The following is a 26366-nucleotide window of genomic DNA, read 5'->3' on the forward strand; positions in this document are numbered from 1 at the left end:
TGGAAAGTTTACAATTCATAGTGGCATGTGCAGGTGCATTTCATAAACTTTATACACTTGGCTTTCTTTCCATGTGGCTGATCTTATTGCAGAAATATATTCTAGCATTCTGCCTTTTTTTCTGCTTTCCCAACTCAAAATTTGTTAGTAATCAGATAAAACACCAGTTCCCATCTTTGCTCATTCTGCTTAACCCAGTTTGTTATACATTATGGCTGTGAAAGAAATATATGAGGAGTCCTACAAAAAGTTGACGCTGGGGGATTCCAAACGGGTCTCAAAAAATAAAATGGCTTCCAGCAGGTTAAGTGATTGTCTTTGCAAAACACTGTTGAACATGCCTGGCTATTAGTCACTTGAGTGTGGACCACACATAAAAAACAACAACTGTGCAAGTCCAATAGCTTAGTAGTTCTGGAATGTTGCCTTATATTGGAGAACAAACAGGAAAAAACAAACCCGTGGTTAATTCCAGATGCTCTGAAAGGAAATTGGGCACACTGCTTGAGCCAATAAAAAAGGCCTTGATTTTTAACTTATGATTTTCATTTTTATTTCATATAAACCAGACTGGTAATACACACCAAATGCAGATGGTTAAAAATATGGACAGTCATGTTGGAACCACTTTAAAATTGTATAATGATGTGGCCTGTTTTTATGATCTCTGCAGTATAAAATAAGGCGGTCTTCTGGTTTTAAGACATCCTTCATCCCTGGAATTGATTCTCTTTCAACTCGTTCCTCTTTAAACAAGCTATGATTGTGTATTGAATGGAATTTCTTCTTAAATGTTGGCTCTGAAAATTTGGTAGACATCAGTGTTAAGCTTATATACCGAGCACAGATAAGAATTTGATTTAATTTGGCTGTTCTGTTCAGGGAAAATGTAATTATTTAGTCACACATCACAGCAGCCAAAACAGCAACAGGATTTTTGTTTCTGCTCTGTTATGGTCAGATACAATTAACCTGTTCTGAGTTGAAAGGCTGAGGGGGGAAAGAAGAAAGCAGTTAAATCACATTGAGTTTTCTAGGGAAAGCTTTTCTGTAATTCATTATTTAAACGAAGAGCTTTAAACTATTCATCGGCACAGGGAAGGGAGGCGCTCCTTAAAATGACTGCTTTGTATGACTGATGAGATGTATTGCTCCAACTGTAATTTTTTGCTTGAATGGCCCTGCTGTGGGCCATAAATCATCCCTCGAGAGAAGGGCAGGAAAGCTGTCATCCATTATGAAATGTCAGGGCCATTCGGTGGTTAAACTCTGCTCTCCACCTCAGGATAGACTTGCCAGTTAGGAACCTGCATTATTTACTGAGGAACTAAAGCTAGTGTTGCGTGGCTGTCAGATATCTATTTTGACATTTCTGTATAGTCTGATTTATTTTTTGATAGCTCTACCAAGGCCCATCTCTTAGGTAGATTCTGATACTTAAAATGAAACTCGCAAACCCCAGAGACGTTTATTTTATTATTTTATTTTCTTAATTATGATGAGCTTTTCACGGATGATGAGACACCGAATGAAGATCGGCATCTGATGCTGGTTCGTGCCTAATTCTCAGCCTGAAAACCTGTCACTTCGCAGGAGCCCATTTCCACCAGCCCTCCCTCTCCACACCTCCACCAGCACTGCTCCAATATTTGTACATTTATTTTTGTTGAGTAATAATTTGAGTCTGTAATAAGGCCCACCTGTACATACAGACTCACTACAAGGAAGAAGAAAAAAAAATCTGAATTGTGAAGTTATATGTAGAGCCCTGCCCGCTCCAGCTCATCCAGAACTCTGCGGCTCGTCTGGTGTCTCTCTGCCCCGATTCGCACACGCTGCTCCACTGCTCCGCTCCCTCCACTGACTCCCGATAGCGGCACACATTCAGTTCAAGACATTGAGCTTCACCTACCGCTGTCTCGACCACTCTGCACCAAGCTACCTTCAGTCACTCGTCTCCCCATACATCCCCTCCAGACCACTGCGCTCCAGTGCCAGAAGGCTAACTCTGCCTCCTCGCCACTCTCCTTCCTCCAGAGCCGCTCCTTCTCATCCCTGGACTCTTAGTGGTGGAACGACCTTCCCACTGAAGTCAAAACAGCAGAGTCCTTGACCTCCTTTCAGCGCTTACTCAAAACACATTATTTCAGACAGTACTTGTAATTTAGCCATTTACTCTCCTGTAAGATAGCACTTTACAGCATTTTATCATACTTCTTGCCTTACGTTACTAGTACTCATATTATTTTGATTTCCCCTATGCTCCCTTTCCCTTGGCCCTTGACTGTGACCTAACATCTTGTCTGCGCTTAGCTAATAAAATCCAGGATGTAAGACCACATTTATTGTATTCACTTGTTGTAAATTGGAATGTGTAAAATGTATTATGCTTTGTATTGCACTGTATTATGTAAATTGTGCAGAATTTAAAAATATCAGCCTTCTCCATGAGACTATTTGGTGGACTTTCCCCATGTGTTTTGGTTCAAAATTATACATTTTACTTGATCCAAATGAACAATGTTCCTATACAAAAAGTCTTGAAAAAATGTCTATGTGCAGAGTACAAGTGCACTAAAGAATCTCATCAGGAACTTCATGGTGGTTAGGTGAGATTTTATTTGAGTATGTGAGCATTTCTATTTGAATCACAGTGATTTATTTTACTGCTTGTCGAAATAGTTTTTCAATTGCAGTTAAAGGGGAGGCATGTTGATAGTAGTGAGGTAAGCAATATAAAATACCAGTGGTATGTGCCTTTCCCAGTCTTTTGAGCATCTCCGCAAGACTGAGTTGATATCCATCTCAGATTAAATTGGTGAAGTGTTCAAAACCTTCCCTCGAGTGTTGCGATTCCAGATCACAAAATCGCCACACAGCATTCCACACAATTTGGCGCTTTTGGAGCATGGGGAGAGCCGTCCTCCAGGGGTGAGAACACTCCCGGTCACACATGTTGTAGCTGCAATTGATTAAATAAAATAACTTATGCGGGGTGTTTTGACAAGATGCATGGTGACATAATTGAGGCTTTTGCTCTAAATAATGTCTCCTGGCAGTTTGCATGTGTGAGCAGTCAGCCTACGGCCAGCTCAGTGGCTGAAGATATTTAAACACAAGCACCCTTTCAGGGAGGCGTGCTGGGAAGTGTATAATTATTCATTTGGAAGGAGATTTACATGAATGAAAAATGGCATTAAACTTGTAAGTCTTTATATATATTCTTCCCCCCGCAATGACGTGGGCTCCTGTGCCTGCCAAACCCAAGGCTCGGTATGCACACAATCCTTAATTGAATGAATGAACAAGGCATTACTTAAGTTGCTTTTGGTTTTCTAGGTGTGGGCCAGCAACTTCCTCCCCAATGAGCCAAGTCTATCAGACCGCTGCCAGCGAGAGTACTACAAGAAGCATGGAGTGCCTTTGCTACTGGACTATGCCACACAGGAGGCCCAAAGACAGGTACGAGAATGCATCCTCTTGTACGGTTGTTTGGAACCAGCTGCACTGTAATGTCACCCAACGACTGCAGGCACAACAGCAGTGCTTATGGTATGTGCTGTAAGACTGGACTCACAAAAAGCATTAAGTGCAGGAATGTCATTCAGAACAGATGTACCTAAAGTACAATTCAGTAGAACAAGGCTGTGTAAATGTATTTATTAAAATTGCATAGGCTCTGTTCACTCGGAAAGCGTAATGCCAAGTTTGGCAACTTAATTGATTGCCAGCAGCCAGAATATTTGAAAAGAGCTCAAATGCCTTTTTAACATGTTGATATGCGGGGGGGTAGGGTCATTTTTCTCATTCCTGCTCTGTCTTCTTTTTACTGTGGGAATACAAGTAACATTAAAGAAAGAGTGGTGATGCAAATGAGAAGAGCTTACCGAAGGCGTACACTATCGCTAACATTTGTTTTGCATTTATAGAAGAATTTTTAATGGATTTGGCATCTTGGCTCCTGTCTTTGCTCATTGCCGAACCCATGGGTTGGTGGAGTTCTTCCCTATTATTTATTTACTTCTACCCGCTTCTTTGTGTCCCAACAGACTCATGATTGTCTTGCTTGGCTTTCATTACTATACTTTTTATGTATTTTGATTTCATTACTACACTTAAAAAAAAATCAATGCTTTCCAAAATTCATACCCAAAAGCAATTCTGGATTATATTTACATTATACAAATTACAGGTTGGACAACACAGCTAAGAGCTTTAGAGGCTGCTGGGGTTAAATTGGGTCAAAATTGCCTATGGTTACCTTGGCATTCTGTAAAAAAGTGATCTTTTTAGCATGCGTGCAAGTTCCCTGTGAGAAAGCATACTCTGACATAAACACACACACGCACACATGCACACATGCGCACACACACACACACACACACACACACACACACACACACACACACACACACACAGTATATTTACCAAGTATATATATGGGGAAAGTTTCCAATGTGATCAGTCAGAAAATCTGGTAATGAACTTAAAGGTGGGGGGTTAGCATTATACGGTAATAATATTGTTTTCCCCCTTGTTCTGTAATACAAAATGACCACCTTCATTTCATCCTGTGGAAACACAGACCTATGATTGTACAGTACTTGGCATTTGAAATGACACATACTGCAGGTGCTGAGATACAGACACTGCACTGTGATTATGTATGTATACTGTTTCAGTAGCTGATAAAGGAGTGACTTACATTGGTTGATCTTTGGGTATAATATTACAATGGACACTTATATGTTCTTAGCAACAGGATAGAAACATTTCAAACATATATTTGATTATTTTTGTCTTCGAAGAAAACAAATATAAGCTTACAGTCAAATTGGTAGTGTAGATGTCTTCCATAATGAATAAGTAATTACTGGGAATAATAATATCACATGCATATTCAATTACAATGTGTAATATGTATGAACATGATGAAGAAGCAAATTCATATCAAATTCTAGTTCACTGACAGACAAAATCCCAACTTTGGGCTTGTAGTGACAAAGAAGCAGAAGGCTTGATGTTGCCTGGTGTGTTCTTCATTTCCATAGGGTGTAGTTAGGGAGCTGCAACAACACATTGTGTAAATAACAATTGGTTATTCCACATTGGGCGGTATGAAACCAGGGAAGCAATTGGGGTTTCTTAAAGAGAGTTTTTATCATAAATCAACATGAAATTACCAATCTGCAGTGGGTTCTGTTCCAAGCATCTGGGATTACTGAAAGATGAATGTGCTGGAAAAATGACGCTACTGTACAAGGGAGTAACATTTTTGGTGCCGGGAACAGAAAGGACACATTTATACATTGAAATGCCCATTGTACCTCTGTGTTTGACATTTAATTTCCTGAATCAATAAAAGCTCAGAGGAAATAAAAATGTACTTTTGAAAGCACATTAGGAGTTACATAGAGGGGGGAATTGATTATGTTAGTCGGCACATTTGATGTATAGCCCCAGGATTTACTGTACAATATACTGGAAAGACAGATGAGTTCTCATGTGTGCACATTCAAAGTGCCTTACTATGTCTTCCCATTCAAATAGAGTGTTTAAACCTTAATTAACATTGTAATCCCCAGTACGTATGTAAAAATGTCTCAAGGTAGGCCTTAATGAGATTCTCCTATGTTGTGAACAGGGATCGTGTAATATCGCATTGGCTGCATCAATTTATTGGTTTGACAGAGCTAAAAAGCATCTTTAATAACATGTTTGTCAGCAGGGGCCAAAAAATAAAAAATAAAATAAAATGTATATATAAGGTCTTCGGCCATTTATTTGTAATTCACACTCTTAAATTCAAGCCTGGCAGCATTATTTTGGCTCTGAAGGCAAGTCTGCACTACCTCATCTTGCACCTTTAGATTTTTCAGAAGGTCATCTGTCATTGTGAGCACAGGAAATCACATCTCACTTTTAATCCCACATCTCACTTTTAGTATCAGATTATTCGGTTTTGATTTATTTTTTTCTGGAGGAGAGAAAGTAAATCGGCTTTGACTTTTTTTTCTCACTCTCTCTCAGATTCATAGTTCAATGGTAGATGTGGTTATGTTGTCTAGCCGAGTTGGTATCTGGTAGCCTATAGTGGCTTTACAAATTTAATTTTGAAGTTTCTTAGTGAGGGATCCTGGAGGTGACATTTTCATACCCTAAACCTGATTTATATGAGCACAGCTATCAGTGCTTCAGCCTGATAACACTGTGGCTTAGGGCTTTCGGTGTTTTAGACACTGTTATCCTTCCTGATTACCCCGTGTCCTATTGGGGAAAGCTTCAGAGATTTAAATCCCTAAATCTGCTGCTTCTGGGAGAATTTGAAACCTTTTTTGTTTCCCTCTAAATATACCTACATTTAGTGTGTGCTGTTAATCTTAATTTTCGGAGTTTATTTTTTAAATTGCATTGAATCTGACTTTTTGGTGTATGTGTGTTCAGCCAAGGGGAAGGAGTGAGTAGAACTTCCTTCTCAGACTGCACTGCCAACAATCAAGGAGAAAAAGTCTTTTGAGCACGATTTTGTTTCAGCCCTAACTTTGCGATTTACTCTTGTGCCCCTCAGGCATGATTGATGAATTGTGCTATTCTGTCAGGAATTGTGTGATATGTTTAGATATGACGAAATGTTGTCTATTAATGTTTAAACTGAAATGCTATAAACTGTGGCCAGAGTTGCGTCTGAACACCAGGTATGAGAGCCTTAAATGTAAATTAAATCCTTGATCAACCACATTTTGTATTTTTAATCATCAAACAATTATGTTAGTTTTACAAAGCATGTAGTAAGTATATATATAATATATATGTATGTATATATATATATATATATATATACATTCACCTAAAGGATTATTAGGAACACCTGTTCAATTTCTCATTAATGCAATTATCTAACCAACCAATCACATGGCAGTTGCTTCAATGCATTTAGGGGTGTGGTCCTGGTCAAGACAATCTCCTGAACTCCAAACTGAATGTCTGAATGGGAAAGAAAGGTGATTTAAGCAATTTTGAACGTGGCATGGTTGTTGGTGCCAGACGGGCCGGTCTGAGTATTTCACAATCTGCTCAGTTACTGGGATTTTCACGCACAACCATTTCTAGGGTTTACAAAGAATGGTGTGAAAAGGGAAAAACATCCAGTATGCGGCAGTCCTGTGGGCGAAAATGCCTTGTTGATGCTAGAGGTCAGAGGAGAATGGGCCGACTGATTCAAGCTGATAGAAGAGCAACTTTGACTGAAATAACCACTCGTTACAACCGAGGTATGCAGCAAAGCATTTGTGAAGCCACAACACGTACAACCTTTAGGCGGATGGGCTACAACAGCAGAAGACCCCACCGGGTACCACTCATCTCCACTACAAATAGGAAAAAGAGGCTACAATTTGCACAAGCTCACCAAAATTGGACAGTTGAAGACTGGAAAAATGTTGTCTGGTCTGATGAGTCTCGATTTCTGTTGAGACATTCAGATGGTAGAGTCAGACTTTGGCGTAAACAGAATGAGAACATGGATCCATCATGCCTTGTTACCACTGTGCAGGCTGGTGGTGGTGGTGTAATGGTGTGGGGGATGTTTTCTTGGCACACTTTAGGCCCCTTAGTGCCAATTGGGCATCGTTTAAATGCCACGGCCTACCTGAGCATTGTTTCTGACCATGTCCATCCCTTTATGACCACCATGTACCCATCCTCTGATGGCTACATCCAGCAGGATAATGCACCATGTCACAAAGGTCGAATCATTTCAAATTTGTTTCTTGAACATGACAATGAGTTCACTGTACTAAACTGGCCCCCACAGTCACCAGATCTCAACCCAATAGAGCATCTTTGGGATGTGGTGGAACGGGAGCTTCGTGCCCTGGATGTGCATCCCACAAATCTCCATCAACTGCAAGATGCTATCCTATCAATATGGGCCAACATTTCTAAAGAATGCTTTCAGCACCTTGTTGAATCAATGCCACGTAGAATTAAGGCAGTTCTGAAGGCGAAAGGGGGTCAAACACAGTATTAGTATGGTGTTCCTAATAATCCTTTAGGTGAGTGTGTATATATATATATATATATATATATATATATATATATAATGTCAATTAACATCAAGTTAAAATAATAAATTAATATGCAGAGATATAATGCACTCTAGGGAGAAAGGTTCAAGGTTTGTGAGCAAATCAACAAAACAAGTGGACAACAAAAGTAACCATTAAAAGTTTCTGTGCAATACAAGTGCTTGACTTGTAACATTATGCTGTAAAAATAAAAAAGACAGCTAAAAAGGTGCCAGAGCGTGCAGAATCTTATAAGTAAGGGGAAAGGCTTGAAAGATTGGGGTTTTGTGATATCAACTCTTCAGTTCATGTCAAATGTCTGGATATAGTTGTGACTATAGCAGTCTTTCAAAGTCCAGCTAAAAGACCAACTGGATTCACATGTAAGCATGGATTCGATTTTTAAAGAGTCAATCCAAAGAGCTTCTGAAGAATTCACTTTTGTAATATGTTGCTTCTATTTTTGAGAGAATCTTTGACATTTTATCGCTTGGCTCCATCAGGTCTCAAACCTGTACTCTGTACCAATAATGTACTTTTTTTGCCTACACAGTTTTCTATACATCACATGTTTTAAGCAGTTTACCTCTTGATACATAGTTGAAGACTGTGCCATAGACTTCACATCACTTGGAGCAGTTTGGCAAGTCTTTAATTTAAATGACGCTGATTAGAATAACAGAATTATCAGCATCATTTAATTATGACCTGTTGTTTGACAGGGGCTTACAACAGCCTAATAGCTAATAATCAATTCATAAGTGTGCTCGGTCAGGTGAGACAAATTGCCAGTGGCGCCATATATTAATGAAGTCTGCTTTTCTACATGGCTAATTTTTATTAAGTCAATGCATCAGGAATAAACATTAATTTCCAGAAGTCACTCAACCTACACAGACCATAAAAACATGGACTTCTGTCACAGAACCTTTGCCCGACTGCTGTTACTGGTAGTGCATGGTGTCTGATGTTTGCTGGTGCTGATTCTTTCAGTCATGTCCCTGTAGATCTCAAGTATGTTGTAGTTTTGTTTTTCCTTTATTTTTCAGATATAGGGAGCATTGGGTGGAAGTGACAGGTGATAACCAAGGTTTTCTGCACTTTTTGAGTGAGAGAACCTAATTCCATACGGGTACATTGTTCCAATTTCCGATCTTCAGAATTTTTTATAAATATTTCATGTGGGTTTCTGAAAATAGTGCACCTCTTTTTATTTTTTCTAAATAAAGAAAATATTTAATTTACCATTTTTGTTTTATACATATGACATTATGGCGAGAAAATGTGCACAAACAGATTATCTTATGTTTTCCAGTTATTGCGAAATCCTGCCTTTTCAGATGGGAACATTTCCATTTTATTGGATCTAAGTTTGAATATTTAATTAAGTTCTTTCAATTGATTTTTCCAGACGGCCTTATGAAAATTGAACATTTAATGAATTAAAGCCTTAATGTTGAAAGCAGTATTACAAGGATCCTTTGATCATAATTAGGAGAACTGTCCTGTTTTTTTTTGTTTTTTTTGTTTTGTAATTATTTTTGCAGGGAAGTGTTGTAACATGGCTCAAAAGATATTTGAAAACATCCAAGTCTCATAATGAATCTGAAATCAAGGTGTTCCGTACAGTTGTATGTGCCCATTAATATCCACAGACAACACTGGCACACAAATCAAAGGGTTTTGCCCAATCTGCCAGCTTGGTATTTGTCACAAATGAAACAGCCATATATTGGCAGGACGTTTAAACAGCAAGGTGTTTGTTATCAGCAACTGTTACCAAGGATGAATTTCCTGTTCTTGGCACAGGAGGGAAATAGACTGATAATAAGATTTTATTTTGTTCCTTTTGGACTGTTTTACATATGGTTCAAGAATGTTCTTTGAAGTTAGAGTTTATTTATTAAAAATAAAATCAGCTTTTTCATGGTGCAGTAACAAAAACATCATAAAGTACAGGACATTTGTACCAGAGTTTATGCAAATTACATTTTATACAGCGTTCATACACAGAGACATCCTGCATATATTTTATATATAGGCTATATACATGTTAATTATGAAGACAAAACTAGAAACCGATGCATTTGTTAATTGCTACCCTATGCAGACTTATCACTTATTGAACCCCAAACATTTGGATGGATGATTGTTCATGCTCCTATTGCACAAACAATGTGTAAGCCACCTATTCATATCAGTGCCAGACTGTTTCCGCAGATGAAAACTTTGTGACATGTCTCATGACGATACATGACCACACTGCTAAAAATATATTGGAATGCAGACTTTCTTCGCATTGCTGAGTTTTAATATCCTGTAATTATCCTTCTTCTCCAACTCAGTGATGGAAAATATGCCTTAGTGACAATATCTCTCCCAAGTGTGAGGGACAGTCCCCTGCATTTATACAAGATTTTCTGTAAGACTGTTCTTTATTATTGTCTCAAAATAACATAAGAGAAAATGAAAAAGCACTTCTTCTTAACCAACAAGTACTGTCACTTATTTCTTTTCAGATGTTATGCCTTCACCAGAGGAGGGGGGGTATTAAATTAAGCTGTTTACTGTCATTTAATCTGCTTGTCCTAAAGTAGAAAGGGAACATGCATTGAAGTAAACAATATTTAATTTATTTGCTGTTAGGTATTTGGTTTAATTCTACTTTTGAGGCATTAAATGATAATTGGGAGGAAAATCTGATTCTCTCTTAACTTCAAACAGGGAATCCATAAGTATGTAGAAGAAAAATAATCCATAAAAATAAGTATTGGCTTTAGTTTCCTACAGACAGTAAGAAAAAGGAAAGCTTTACTGTGCTTAAAATACTCCCTCCACTCATGAAGAAACACAGTAGCTGTAAAAGGCACAAAACCGTCTGTCCCTCCGTTATCTGCGTTTCATCTCATTGTACTCCTGCTAGCAAGGATTCATGACCCCTGAGCAGACCTCAATTAACCACACTTGCTGTGGCAAAAGGAAATGAAAAATTTCCATTTAAGAGGCCGCAGCAGTCCTCTGTATTTTTGGTGGCCATCTGCAATCAATATCAGTATCCCACCTTTTTTTTTAATTCAGCCCCTGCGTTTGCTCGTTTATGAAAATCAGCAGAAACCTCCCAAGCAAACAAATCATATCAATAAAAAGAGGATAGGTGCATGTGCATATTTTAAAACAGAATCGTGTAAACAACAATCAAAAAACAAACTTACACTTAATCTGGAAAAGCTGCCATGGCTGCACAAAGACCTCATTGAAAGCTACCAGCTGTTGCCATAGTTCCTTCACTAGTAATTGTTCGCAGGACTGTGAGGACTCATTGCCTCTCTACAGTGCAAAGTGGGCAGGTGTTAACATTCTTGTTTATCACAGTGATGCATTTGCACACCAGATATTGTAAGATCTGTAGCCCCCTGCATTTGCGCTTAATTGCTCTTTAGCTCAATCTCTTTATATATCATTGAGATCCATGAGGTACAAATGCCGAGTATTTAAAAAAAGGTAGGAAGCGTATATCCCTCATTTTCGTTTATAATGTCCCTAGCTATTGAGTTAACACATAATCTGTTCCTGTATAATATAATTGATTCTGTTCGTACAACGGAATGGGTTTGAATGGCTTGTTGAAATACTCTGGAGTGATTCCTAAATAGCTTGTGTGCTAAGACATTGTACTAAAGAACTTATTTTACAAAGGCTTTCCAGGGAAAGGAATCGCTATATCCAGAGGGCAGTTTGAAAGCATTTTGTCCCCCTTTTTAAGTTCCATAAATCTAAACCATACCGTGTTATCGCCTGGGAGAGGGATGAACCAAAATGTGAACCTAATTAAAAATTGGTAGGTGTTCACATCAAGGTGTACAATGTCATAATCCTTTACACTGCAGTTCTTCATCATTACAAAGTAGAATTCCATCTATAGTGGTTGTTTGATGTGCTACAGAAGGGGCTATGAATATATATGAATATCCAGTAGTTTTTTTGTACAGTATGGAATTAATAATCATTAGTTTCAACCATAAATGTATCCATACAGATATTATACTGGAAGGAAAATGATCTGCCAGTATTTAAAGTGACTACTTTTTATTTTACCTATACCTATTTCTGATGACTGTTTATGCAATATTGGCAGCTAAATCTCAATAGGCTATGCTCACTACATTTTGCTGCAACCATTGCTTTGTTAGCAATCTAGCACTGCTCAGCTGTGAAACTGAAGAACAGAAAAGTAATTCTGCACTCAGGGGAATGGTCTTAGCAAAGAAGTGTGTTCATTTATAGAACACGGGATATTCTTGCTACAGCTGACTTGACTGTGCGCCTCTGATCTTCAAACTCTTCAAAAAGTCAAAGAATGTGTTATCCTGCATCATAATTGCTGTACTGACAATACAAGAACTTTGGGATCATACTGTTGTTGATAGTATTTAATGAAAACATATTTTTCTTGTAGAGCACTTACTGACAGTAACAACACAAGACCTAAAACAGAATTAAATTATAATCCATTCTTAACTTTGCATATGAGCCCTTACAAGATAATTCCACCTGTCTCTTCGGGCTTATGAACCATTTTAACTCCAAGTCTCTCATTTCCTGGTATCCTCCAAAGCCAAAGGAGCTGGAATTGTATCTCTACCATCTTCTGCCCACAAAGCCCACCAAAAATCTGTTTTAACCATTTAATCAGGTGTGTTAGCTACACCTATGTGCAATTGAAGTTATCCATGACTATCTAGGCTGTAATTCCTTCATCTATATATGTACATCCATGCAATATAAATGACCCTGAGTTTCCCCCTTATCAATATTACACAGAAAGATATTAATGAGCAGAAGACATGTCTGGAACTTTCTTTGGTGGAAATGTGTGGCCTAACTGTTGTTTGCGAGAGTACAAGCACCCATACCCACAGACCTGTGCAATTGTATGTTCAGTAATCACATTCAAATGAATATGAGGGGGAAAAATGTGAAAATGTAACTTTGTAATACAATTATCTTGCTGCAGCGACATCCACATCCACAAATGAGAATACGTTCAGATTAAAGGAATATAGTTTGTGCCCCAATAGGGATGATCAAATCCATGGGTTTCTCATTGCATTTCATTTGCTTTTGCACTTAATTTCTCATCTCTGTATCTAGATCAAAAGCAGAGGTAGTAGTCTTTTGCTAGAGAGATCAGCATTTGACTTATAGTCAATTACCACAAGACTGTGATGTCTTTGTTGTGAGTGCGCTGTGATGCCTCACACTGTGTTTAACAAGCAACATGCTGAAAGCTGCCCACGGAATCAACAAACAATTGTGTCCCATGTATGGTCTGATTTTGAGGTTATTTGTATGCCTTTTTTTTTCTCTCTCATCTGTGGCTGAACTCAGTCTCTATCTCTATGAGGGTTCTGATCTTGATTGGCTAAGAACAAGCCCGATAGGATTTCAAAGGCCATATACACTCACCTAAAGGATTATTAGGAACACCTGTTCAATTTCTCATTAATGCAATTATCTAATCAACCAATCACATGGCAGTTGCTTCAATGCATTTAGGGGTGTGGTCCTGGTCAAGACAATCTCCTGAACTCCAAACTGAATGTCTGAATGGGAAAGAAAGGTGATTTAAGCAATTTTGAGCGTGGCATGGTTGTTGGTGCCAGACGGGCCGGTCTGAGTATTTCACAATCTGCTCAGTTACTGGGATTTTCACGCACAACCATTTCTAGGGTTTACAAAGAATGGTGTGAAAAGGGAAAAACATCCAGTATGCGGCAGTCCTGTGGGCGAAAATGCCTTGTTGATGCTAGAGGTCAGAGGAGAATGGGCCGACTGATTCAAGCTGATAGAAGAGCAACTTTGACTGAAATAACCACTCGTTACAACCGAGGTATGCAGCAAAGCATTTGTGAAGCCACAACACGTACAACCTTGAGGCGGATGGGCTACAACAGCAGAAGACCCCACCGGGTACCACTCCTCTCCATTACAAATAGGAAAAAGAGGCTACAATTTGCACAAGCTCACCAAAATTGGACAGTTGAAGACTGGAAAAATGTTGCCTGTTCTGATGAGTCTCGATTTCTGTTGAGACATTCAGATGGTAGAGTCAGAATTTGGCGTAAACAGAATGAGAACATGGATCCATCATGCCTTGTTACCACTGTGCAGGCTGGTGGTGGTGGTGTAATGGTGTGGGGGATGTTTTCTTGGCACACTTTAGGCCCCTTAGTGCCAATTGGGCATCGTTTAAATGCCACGGCCTACCTGAGCATTGTTTCTGACCATGTCCATCCCTTTATGACCACCATGTACCCATCCTCTGATGGCTACTTCCAGCAGGATAATGCACCATGTCACAAAGGTCGAATCATTTCAAATTGGTTTGTTGAACATGACAATGAGTTCACTGTACTAAACTGGCCCCCACAGTCACCAGATCTCAACCCAATAGAGCATCTTTGGGATGTGGTGGAACGGGAGCTTCGTGCCCCGGATGTGCATCCCACAAATCTCCATCAACTGCAAGATGCTATCCTATCAATATGGGCCAACATTTCTAAAGAATGCTTTCAGCACCTTGTTGAATCAATGCCACGTAGAATTAAGGCAGTTCTGAAGGCGAAAGGGGGTCAAACACAGTATTAGTATGGTGTTCCTAATAATCCTTTAGGTGAGTGTATGCTTTTGAAATCTAATTTCTTCACCTCCATGAGCTTACAGACATGCATCATGGAGAAAAGACTATACATTTCCTCCACTTAAAAAAAAAAGCAAAAACGTCATTTCTATCATTCAATAAGATCAACAACAACAGCAAAGCTAGGATGAGCAAGACCTATTAGTGGACAAAACCTTGTTTCAGACACTAAACATTTAGGTATTTATACAGTGGGGGAAAAAAGTATTTGATCCCCTGCTGATTTTGTACGTTTGCCCACTGACAAAGAAATGATCAGTCTATAATTTTAATGGTAGGTGTATTTTAACAGTGAGAGACAGAATAACAACAAAAAAATGCAGAAAAACGCATTTCAAAAAAGTTATAAATTGATTTGCATGTTAATGAGGGAAATAAGTATTTGATCCCCTATCAATCAGCAAGATTTCTGGCTCCCAGGCGTCTTTTATACAGGTAACGAGCTGAAATTAGGAGAACTCTCTTAAAGGGAGTGCTCCTAATCTCAGCTCGTTACCTGTGTAAAAGACACCTGTCCACAGAAGCAATCAATCAATCAGATTCCAAACTCTCCACCATGGCCAAGACCAAAGAGCTGTCCAAGGATGTCAGGGACAAGATTGTAGACCTACACAAGGCTGGAATGGGCTACAAGACCATCGCCAAGCAGCTGGGTGAGAAGGTGACAACAGTTGGTGCGATTATTCACAAATGGAAGAAACACAAAATAACTGTCAGTCTCCCTCGGTCTGGGGCTCCATGCAAGATCTCACCTCGTGGAGTTTCAATGATCATGAGAACGGTGTGGAATCAGCCCAGAACTACACGGGAGGATCTTGTTAATGATCTCAAGGCAGCTGGGACCATAGTCACCAAGAAAACAAATGGTAACACACTACGCCGTGAAGGACTGAAATCCTGCAGCGCCCGCAAGGTCCCCCTGCTCAAGAAAGCACATGTACAGGCCCGTCTGAAGTTTGCCTCTGAACATCTGAATGATTCAGAGGAGAACTGGGTGAAAGTGTTGTGGTCAGATGAGACCAAAATCAAGCTCTTTGGCATCAACTCAACTCGCCATGTTTGGAGGAGGAGGAATGACCCCAAGAACACCATCTCCACCATCAAACATGGAGGTGGAAACATTATGCTTTGGGGGTTTTTTCTGCTAAGGGGACAGGACAACTGCACTGCATCAAAGGGACGATGGACGGGGCCATGTATCGTCAAATCTTGGGTGAGAACTTCCTTCCCTCAGCCAGGGCATTGAAAATGGGTCGTGGATGGGTATTCCAGCATGACAATGACCCAAAACACACAGCCAAGGCAACAAAGGAGTGGCTCAAGAAGAAGCACATTAAGGTCCTGGAGTGGCCTAGCCAGTCTCCAGACCTTAATCCCATAGAAAATCTGTGGAGGGAGCTGAAGGTTCGAGTTGCCAAACGTCAGCCTCGAAACCTTAATGACTTGGAGAGGATCTGCAAAGAGGAGTGGGACAAAATCCCTCCTGAGATGTGTGCAAACCTGGTGGCCAACTACAAGAAACGTCTGACCTCTGTGATTGCCAACAAGGGTTTTGCCACCAAGTACTAAGTCGAAGGGGTCAAATACTTATTTCCCTCATTAACATGCAAATCAATTTATAACTTTTTTGAAATGCGTTTTTCTGGATTTTTTTGTTGTTATTCTGTCTCTCACTGTTAAAATACACCTACCATTAAAATTATAGACTGATCATTTCTTTGTCAGTGGGCAAACGTACAAAATCAGCAGGGGATCAAATACTTTTTTCCCCCACTGTACATGAAACGTTAACTTATCACACTGAATTTACTTATTTCCCCCCTCTAGTTTGCACACAGCACAATTGGTGGGTGTTAAATACATCTTTTAGGATGCCGATTTAAGAGTCACTTAAATGCAGTTTAAATGTTAAGTATTTACCGATGTCTGCTGTCAACATTCAATCAACTGATATAACAAATAGTATGATTAAACAGATTTAAAAATAACACAAGAAAGGTTATAAATGACAGTTGCCTCCATTCCGCTAATTTGGTTGCTAGAAACAAATCGATTCCAGAGTCTCACTCGGTTCTTGAAGGATCCCAGCGAGTCGGCTGCATGGGAATGCCAAGGTGTTTTGTTCCGGTCCCCCCGGACTCTTTGTGTTTAGAATTGCCTCTCATTTTCAGTTCTTAATGCACCTGGTATTATTTTCCTTTTTGTGACCCTGGATTCTCATTTCATTGTTGGCCTGACTTTGACAATATCTTTGAGGAATTTTAACACTTGAATCAAATCCCCTTGCAATCTCTTCAGTTCAAGACTCAAGGATGACATTCCTTTGAGACCAGGAATTATTCTGGTCACTTGTCTTTGAAATCCTTCTAGGGAAGCAATATCCTTTTTCTAACGCAGTAACCAGAACTGAGCACAGTATTCTAAACTCGATTTTGCCAGTGCGGATTATAGATGTAACAAAACTTTCCTTGATTAGCAATCTACTCTTTTCACTATCCACATTGTCTAGATTGGGAAAATGACACAACATTCACCAAAATATTGTGTATGGGTTGGTTCTCCATGTTGGGAATCAGAAAAATAAATGTGTTTGCTTGCCAACTGTAACACCTCTCTGTGGTACTCCACTCCACCTAAAGGCAGTTTGAGGTATCTCTGATTATCATTCCTCTGTTTCTTGTGCATAAACCCGTCCTCAATCCACATATAGTATCTTGCATTCCTACAGTTTTTATTTTAGAAATTAATCTCTTAGGTGAAACTTCCAGATGTCTCAATATATCTTGGGTGATAACCAGTAATGACCCTTCCGTACTGCCCCTTTTCTTAAAAGTATTATAGCTGGTTAACAGCAACACTGTCCAGAGAATGCTGCCTGATTTATTGAATACCTGGAGTGCTGTGACAGGTGACCAGTCTTGTAGTTGCAGAACTGACACAACACAGCAGCCTGTGAATGATAATAAGATTCTGCTTACGTAGAGGGTTCATACTTTTCAGGTTTTCTACAGGATGTAGGCTCTTGTGCAAAATGTACAAGGCAAAAGAGCAAATGTATTAAATCCACTTGTCTGTCTATGCACAAGTTGTCACAGTAAGATCTAAAGAAATATCCAGGGCCACATGTCATTGCATTGAAGCTTGTTCAACCTGGAATGGCTCAGACCACCTTGTGATGGAAGTCTGATCTCCATCTCCTTGTAGTGACTAGCTGTCATAATGTTGGAAGGTATCGAGAACTTGACATCTTTGAAGTGACACCACAATCAATTTGAAACCTCTTGAGCACTAAGCCTGTTCATTAACACGTCCGCTGCACATATGAAAAGGTGTTTGGAGAAAGTAAGATATATTTCACCCTGTCCTGTGTCTGGTGGTAGCCCCAGCTTGTTTATGCAACGGTCAATCTGTAATGTTGCCTGTTAAGCCCAGCTATATTTGGTGAAACATTATGCTTAAAATAAATAAATAAATAAAGCTCTGGATACATTATCAGGAAACACTGTCCGGAAATGTTTTCACACTGTACGTGATGATTTATGCCTCGCACTTAATAATGATTGATAGCCTTAGTGCTGGAGGTAGATCCTAAATCATAATGAGAGAGGAGAATGCCCTTTAAATGAACTACTTAAATGATTGCTTAATTTTCTGTAGATTTGTCCATTTGAATGCAGACATGCATAAAGTGTTGATTTTGATACTCCTTTCTTTGCTGTAAAACTATTTGTAACATCTGGATTTTACACTGCCCTATCTTATGTTGACATTGTGGCCATCTTGCAAAACCTAAAGACTAATCACTCCTAATTAGTAAAAGGCAAAATGCTTCCCAAAGTAGGAGCTACTCCAAAACCCATGTTTCATTGCTTCTGGAAATACAGAAACAGCCAACATTCATGAGGAAACATTGCGGTATAGACTGGCAATATCTGATAAGGCTCCTATAATGTTGTTTATGAAAACCATGTGGTGGCAGTACAATCTTATTACAGCTTGATGGGCTGCTGTCCTGTCATTCCCTTTTTAAAATTGAGCGGTTTCTCTGTATTAAAAGCAAGATTTTGTCAAGTCTTATTCCCAAAACTCTGAATTAATTAAAATTAGATGGCAGATAAAATGAATGGAGACAACAGACACTGTGATTTATACAACTAGGGATCAGTCCTTTTTTGTTGTGTGTGTACATGTCTCGTTTATGGTGGTATGCACTTTATCAGAAACTGCATCAACAGCATCAACTGCATCACCTGTTTTCTGTACTTTTCTACTTTTACTTTTTAACACATGGAAAACATGGTGGTGGGATTGCAAGTACTTTAAGTTATATATTAATTATATATTATTTTAAATTATATATTTAATATATTATGTGTATTTACTTTGCCAAAACAATAATTTCATGCTACAAAGTTACATTGTTCCTGAGACCTTTGTTATGTGTTAATTTGTTAATGAAAATTAAGAGATTATGGACTCAAAAAAATACGGTGTATCAGTCTGGAGTATATAATTGCATTTAAAAGGGCACCTATGATACCTTATAATAATGAATAATTATGTCCTGAGTTAATTGGATCCAATCTGCATAAGGTAGAGGACCATTGATTAGGAAATACAAAGAACGTAATTGTGAAGTTCTATAGTTGTAGTTATACAGTAACGTTCCTCAGTTTTGAGAGGGATGGTGTCCACGGTGACCAGAATGTTTCCTTTCAGAAACTTGTTAACTAATTCGCTTGCAAATTGGCTTAATTGTAAATGTAATAACCTGCTATACAGCCATTGTCTTCATAGATGTTGTCACTTTTAAAGCTAGCAAAAAGCTACAGAAGCCTTTGTTCCTCTTTGTTTTGCCCTGACTAGTTTTCAGGCTCCCTGTGTAAGTCTTTTATACTAAGCAAGCCTGCATAGCAACTGTTTGCAGCTCATGTTGGAAATGGTGTGCGAAACGCAGTTGTCTGAAGACTTGCCTAGAAAGGGTCCCACCAAACCAGAAGAAACACTTCTTCATCGGCTATAGAAAAGTTATAATTTTGTAGCCAAGAAATGCAAATTAGTAGCTGCTGTTTTTAAAATAAACGTAGGTGAGCTGTGACCAACAAACTGAGATAGGGTAGGCCTCAGGTGGGATGTGTAACTGAAAGAAATTCTGATAAACATCGGTTAAGAGCTTAATTGAATCTTTCAACAAACTTATTCTAACTCTAGCTCTCCTAATCACTGAGGCAGCTCGTGGGTGTTTATTTTCTCTAATTTAAATAAGAAAAGTACAGGCTGTGATATTGATGTGTTGTTCCTCCCATCCCCATGACTTTCACTCTGTTGATAAAGCAGCGCATCCCATATGAATATGCTCTGGGAGATGATTAAGACACTTAATAGACACTTGTTCTGTAAACGGCTAAGTCTGTGTGACAGAATGCTCAGGGCTGTTTTTACTGTCAAGAAGGTATATTTCTTGAAAGATTTACAGAAAAATTACAGCAATCATGTCACACTGTTGCATTTTCTCTTGAGAAGGATAATAATGGTTCTTCCTTTCTTCAATTTTATTTCATTAGCTTTGCCCACGACCTTGTAATTTGAACTGTAGGTATATATGCAAACAAGAACAACTGTCAATGCCTTAACTTAGTACCAGTTTCACAACGGTTTACTTTTCTGTTTTGTTTGTTGGCTTTATGGGGGGGTTGCCGTCTTCAGAGTGTGGTTTGAAAAATGTTCAGCTTTTAATGTTTCAGTTTTAATTTGGGAAGAAAGAGGATCAAATATCTTTTAATGTATTATTCACATTGAAAACAGTCCTCTCCATTTCAATTTTTCAATGTACTTAATGAAAAATTCAGATCATTCTATACTCTCCATCTCATGTTAGCTCGACAGCATCCCAGAATCACCTTGTCATTATGGTATTCTCTCTTACATTATGCTTAGTCTGTGTATTTCCATCCTCAACCCCAAAGCCAACTTGTGTCTTTGTGTCACAGCAGCCTTGACTCAGTCATAGTCTGGAAAATCTGGTTCAAAATGAAGTTTACTGTTTATTTATCAGGTAAACTCCTACCAAGGTAGTATTCTACACAGTGTGACACTTTAAGCTTGGCCAAACACTTTCTAAATTAACTGCAATAACAAAGCTTTAACATCTAGGACAAGCTTTACCATAGTCCCATTCACTCTCACTTCCACTCAGCTCCTGTTCTGGCAACATTTCTCCCATATAGAGAAGCATTTTAAAACTCTTGCTCTCTGCCTCTTTTGGTTGAACTACCTCAAACTCTTCTCTTAACAGTATAAGGACTATAAACTGCACACTCCTCACTCACTACTACCATCTTAAATAAATAATATTTTAATGTTACAATAAAGTATTTCTCCAATTAAGTAATTACAAAACGTCTGCACACTTTCTTGTGATTTATGTCTCTTTTCTCTGATCATTGCACACACCTATATTATTTAAGTTATACAATATGTATAGGCAGCCTTTAAGTACATTTATTACAATAATAAACATCTGTAATGCCAGAAGGCATGTCATTTTTTAAAGAACAGTAATGGAAATCTATGCGTCTTCACACTGGCTGTTCCAAGGCTTCATAATAAATGTTCATATATATAACTAAGCTGTTTAATTCTGTCACTATCCAAAAGAGTGTCAATGAGGCTATCAATTAGAATGCACAGATAAGTGTGTGTGTTTGTTTGCTGTTTAAGTGCCTATTTGTAACTTTGCTGCTTGACTGCCTTGCTTTAAAAGTAACATACACCCAATTAATTACAGTATTTTGCATTCAAAACATTCTCTTCAGAAGTTTATAATTAGTTTATTTAGTTTTATTTATTTAGCCAGAATGCTTAATTTTTTTTTTTTTGTAGTTATGAAATATTAATGAAAGTCATTCTATCTCATGTAACATAGAGACAGCTTCCTGGGAAAGCAACTGGAGTGCTTGTTTTACAATATCAAACAAAGCAAAAATAATTCTACCTTGGCCTCCTTTCTGCTTCTCACAAACAACCCCATTTGGTCAGACTTCAGTTTATATTGAGTGTTGACAGTAAGTCACTTGACTAGTGATGACGTAAAAAGTGCCAGTGCTTACCATCTGTGTAGCATGCTAGAGAATGTAATGTGTTTGATTTAAATGAATGAGTTAATCTGCTCCTTATTGCATGAGTTTATCTCACACAAAATAATTGCTGCTTAAGCAAACCATCACAGTGATGGGTATTGCATCTCTAATACAGCATCAGGTGCCTGATTGTCAGGTCCTGAAAAGAATAATGAAACCATTGCAATTAACGAGATCTGCTGCAACAAGCTTTTTTTTTTAGCAGTCATTTATCTGTTGTATACTAGGGTAAGTGCTCTGCAAAAACAGAGAGGAGATGAAAAAAAAGATAATTAACAGGGAATCATTTTGTGACAGTCTTGGATCGATGTTTGCATATCATTTGCGAAGCAGGAGGCATAATGATGAAACTTTTTGCTCTTTTTAGAAAACAAACTTGTGTACTGTGCCTTTGAAAGTTTAAATCGCAACTAGTAGAGCTGGGAAAAATACACTGCCACAGGTGTTGCTATGGCTGTTTAGCATTCAGACAACTTTTTGACAGTATCAAAGACTGGAATCGAATGGATTGTGTTTCCACTGCATTGATGCTTTGTGTGTATCGGGATGACAATATGCGCCGGGTATTGCATTTTCTCATTATTTGAAACAGGTGTCCAATTTTCTTCCCGTAACTGGGTTATTCTCTGTAATCATTTTAGTATTTTATCTTTTACTTTGTACACCCCTTCCATGCAGTTTACTCCTACGCTACAAAATCTAAGTTTGTTTGATGTAATATATAATGCTTGATTTTGGAGCCCTAATCAACTTTTTTTTCATTTTTTGTCATTTGATAGTACACAAGAGTGGAATACCACACTGTGCTGCTTAATCTCTTTTGCACACTCGGTGGTTGGCATCTGTCAGCTTCACAAATTTTGTAATTTATCAAGGCCTGTCATGTATCGGGTTGTCCTTCCGAACCTTCTGACTTCATCCTTGGATTGTTCTCCAGCTTTCTAGTGCTATTGCAGGGTCATTTTAATCAGGATTGCCTTGACTTTCAAATATGTTATGGGGTTAAACTTCAAAAATTAACTTCCACTTTATTTTACCTGTACCAAATCAATGTTTTCCAACTGGAAACCTACACAGTAACCTTGAGATGCTATAAGCCATCACAAGTGTATGTTCTGAGAGTCAGCCTGTCTAAATAATTGAAGTGAAGACAAATGCAAACAATACAGTGTAGCTTCAGATGTGCTAGTTGGGGTAGCTACAAACATTACATTTAAACCCTCCACAAACTCTCAGTATAATCTATTATTACATGCGTTTGATTAAATATTGATGATCTTCAGATATAATATTCTCTTGAAAAGCGTTTCTGAAATAATGTCATTTTTTGTCTGTTTTTCTGAAGTTTCTTTTGCCTTGTGATAAGAATACCACATTATGCTAAACCTTGGAGTCCTTGGACAAAATAACCTTGTCCTTCAAATATTTAAAGGGCTTTTCATTAAAATCAACAAGGTGGTTAAATCAGAGACAAGACTGAAATGTGATTTAGTTGAAAAGATCATATTCAGACCTTCCAGTCACCTAATGTATTTACTCTGCAGAAGAACAACACAAACAAACAATCTGCAGTGTTGTTTACTCTGTAGTGCATGGATGGAATCTATAGCAGTGCACATTTAAATTATTTTCTCAAAATGTCTACAAGCCAGTTTTTGACATTAGTCCCCTCAGTGATCTTTACATCATAATTAACCACTAAAACAATTGTCTGTCTCAGGATAATCATTGAAAACAAAACAAAACATTGATGAAACTTTTTTTTTTGTAGTTGCAATATAGGAAAGACATGTTTGGGTTTAAAATCGATGTAAAATGTTCAGATTACTTGTTATGTGGTGGTGGTAAATTCCCTACATCAGCATAAAAGCCATACATTAATGTATTCAACTGTACCAACATAACAATTTTCAAATGTATGTCAAACTCCCAGGGGGTTGTGTTGTCACTTTTCTTGAACATATCTGAATTGAATAATCACATAGTTTCCACTTTAATAAAAAAGAAAGCAGGCAATCATGTCATACATTATAATCCCCAACATAAGTCTGGTACTCAGGACAAGAACTAAAGTGCAAAGTCCTTTCCCAACTAGACTGATGATGGGTTTTTAGCAGATGAGGTGCGGTTAAACAAAAGCCTTCTTCAAGGTTACTGTGCTTTCCATTCTTGTCATCACAGTTTAAAATATCTATCTCTGTGTATATTATTATTATTTATTCAATTTGTTGTCATTTTGACCTCATCTCTTCTTGTGAAAGACATATTTGGAAAAACACCCATATAGTTTATAATTGGTTTCTATGTGTTTCTTTTGTCTTGGTAACTACTTCAACTTAATGGCAAGCATAGCATATTGAAGGCATCTGCAAACTGAAACAATCATTTGGACAATGTTGTGCTGGCAGTGTTGTTGGATTTTCAGCTACAGTGCTTTGATTTCCAGAGCAGAACAAATCCAGAATTACAGATGCCGTGGGCTGTACTAATGTATTTGCACACTATTGCATGAAGCAAAAGCATGCTGAGAGAGACATACATTGTTCCAGTAATTTATATCAAGAAAGGAAGTGTTACTTTTTTGGAAATTTGGAGCAGAGGATATTCAGACTTCTGTTGTTTATTTATTTGTTTATTTGTTCATTTTTTTTACATTGTATGGAGATTTCCACTGGTGGGTAGAGAAAAGAACAGACATTAGCTCATAATCCAACATTAGAAATGCACAGAGTTTATTTGTGGGGAACAAGTCCCAGTTGTTTCTGAGGACATGCTTGGTCTATGCATCAGAGATTTAAAATCCCCAAACCTTGAGGTCCTCACACCCGCAGTTGTACATCTACACTCAGGGAGAAACATATTTTGAAGGTCCTTGTGATGTCCTACAGCTTTCAGTATATTTTATATATAGCAGTGCTCCCTGCTTAATCATAATTATTATAGCCTTTACAGAATATATACATTTTGCGTGTTTTTCATGTAAGCAAGAGGGCATGTTTGTGTAACATGCATATTTTATAAATACACGTAAGCTTGAACAAAACAAGCTCACTTACAACAACAATGCATGCATTATTAAAATCAAAGCACAAACAAGTGTAGTACCTGATATGAAGTCTAGTGATTTTCTTAATGTCACCATTTTACAGTCACAGCTGGAAGCATAAAACTACAAAGACACGCTCTCTGTGCATGTGTATCAAGGTGTCACGCCACAGCTGTAAGGATTATCATGAATGATAACCACTCCTAAATCTATAATATTTATATAATTTTAGATCCTTGCAAAATTTGCATCAGATTTTGCCTCAGGAAATCAATGTGCAACACTTACAACTTAAAATAATTTGCCATAGAAATATAAAGAACCTCGTCTTCTTTGTGGTACCCTTGGCCTTGGAGGGTGAAGGTTCGAAACCACTTCAGTTTCAATGTAACTGGTTTAGATTTTCCTTTATTCACATTTAGAGGTATGAAGTAGGTATTAAGAGCAGGTTGTAATAAAGAGTTGTATTACGCAAGCTGTAATTAAGTTATGTAGATTTTCTCCAGTCACAATAGAACTTTGATTGATACAGTTGCTCATCCCTTCAAACAGTGACTGTGGAAGAATAACATAATAACACATGCATTTATTAATAAAAAACAAAAAAGCTTGGAGGATTGCAAGACTACAGATAATCCTTGTATTTAAAGGTTTTTATTATTCCCACACTTTCACTTCTTAAATATGTCTAGTTGTTGGCAGAATTGTCTGCAAATGCTTCTCAAGTACATTTAAGATTGTACTCAATCCTATTCATCAAGACAAGACCTTCTAATCAACCCAATTAAATTCAATCACCTCCTTCGGATCTTTCTCCACCTTTGAAGGTGACAGTTGGGAAGTGGCTGAAAAGATCATGGGCAGGTGAGCCTGAACAGAGTTGAAGGGAGGGTAATTGGTAGAGCAGTGATTAGAAGGCCTCACCTTGATGAATAGGGGTGACTACCATCCTAATGCATTTGAAGGCAGAGTCCGGCTGTTGCATATTTGAACTGTGACAGATATTTCTTTACAGAGTGTTTTGGCTTCTCTCGAATGGTTAAGGAAAGGACGGGGTTCTTTGTATTCATTCATCTCATGTTTTCATCTCATGTGGGCAGGATCGACTAGTTGTGGAGAATGAAGACTGGCTGGTGGTGGTTCCCTACTGGGCTACATGGCCCTTCCAGACACTGCTTCTGCCCAGGCGGCACGTGTTGCGTTTGAATGACCTCAGCATCAAGGAACGAGAAAGTAAGTGGCAGTCAATTGAAGATAAAGTCCTTCAGGGTGGCTTGAGAAGTCAGCATCTTTGCCTGCTGTTGTGTTTTTCTCTCCTTTTTACCTTCCATATATTTTTGAGCTTGGGTTCGGTCTTCTTAATTACCTTTTACCCAGTGCCTCTACTTTTGCTTTAAACTTTAGAAAGCTGCAGG

At 38.3% G+C, this 26366-nt stretch overlaps 1 protein-coding gene across 3 annotated transcripts in view; it reads left to right on the forward strand.

The window, feature by feature from the left end:
• galt (galactose-1-phosphate uridylyltransferase) overlaps positions 1-26366 on the forward strand; it is an 86604-nt gene that overhangs the window by 19654 nt on the left and 40584 nt on the right. For all 3 annotated transcript variants that reach the window (XM_066712117.1, XM_066712116.1, XM_066712118.1), the window contains 2 exons: positions 3340-3462; positions 26052-26184. In XM_066712117.1, coding sequence (XP_066568214.1) covers positions 3340-3462; positions 26052-26184 — 256 coding nt within the window. The remainder of the gene's footprint in view (positions 1-3339; positions 3463-26051; positions 26185-26366) is intronic.

Source organism: Amia ocellicauda, chromosome 8 (assembly GCF_036373705.1).
Source record: "Amia ocellicauda isolate fAmiCal2 chromosome 8, fAmiCal2.hap1, whole genome shotgun sequence".
In the NCBI taxonomy this organism is placed as follows: Eukaryota; Metazoa; Chordata; class Actinopteri; order Amiiformes; family Amiidae; genus Amia; species Amia ocellicauda.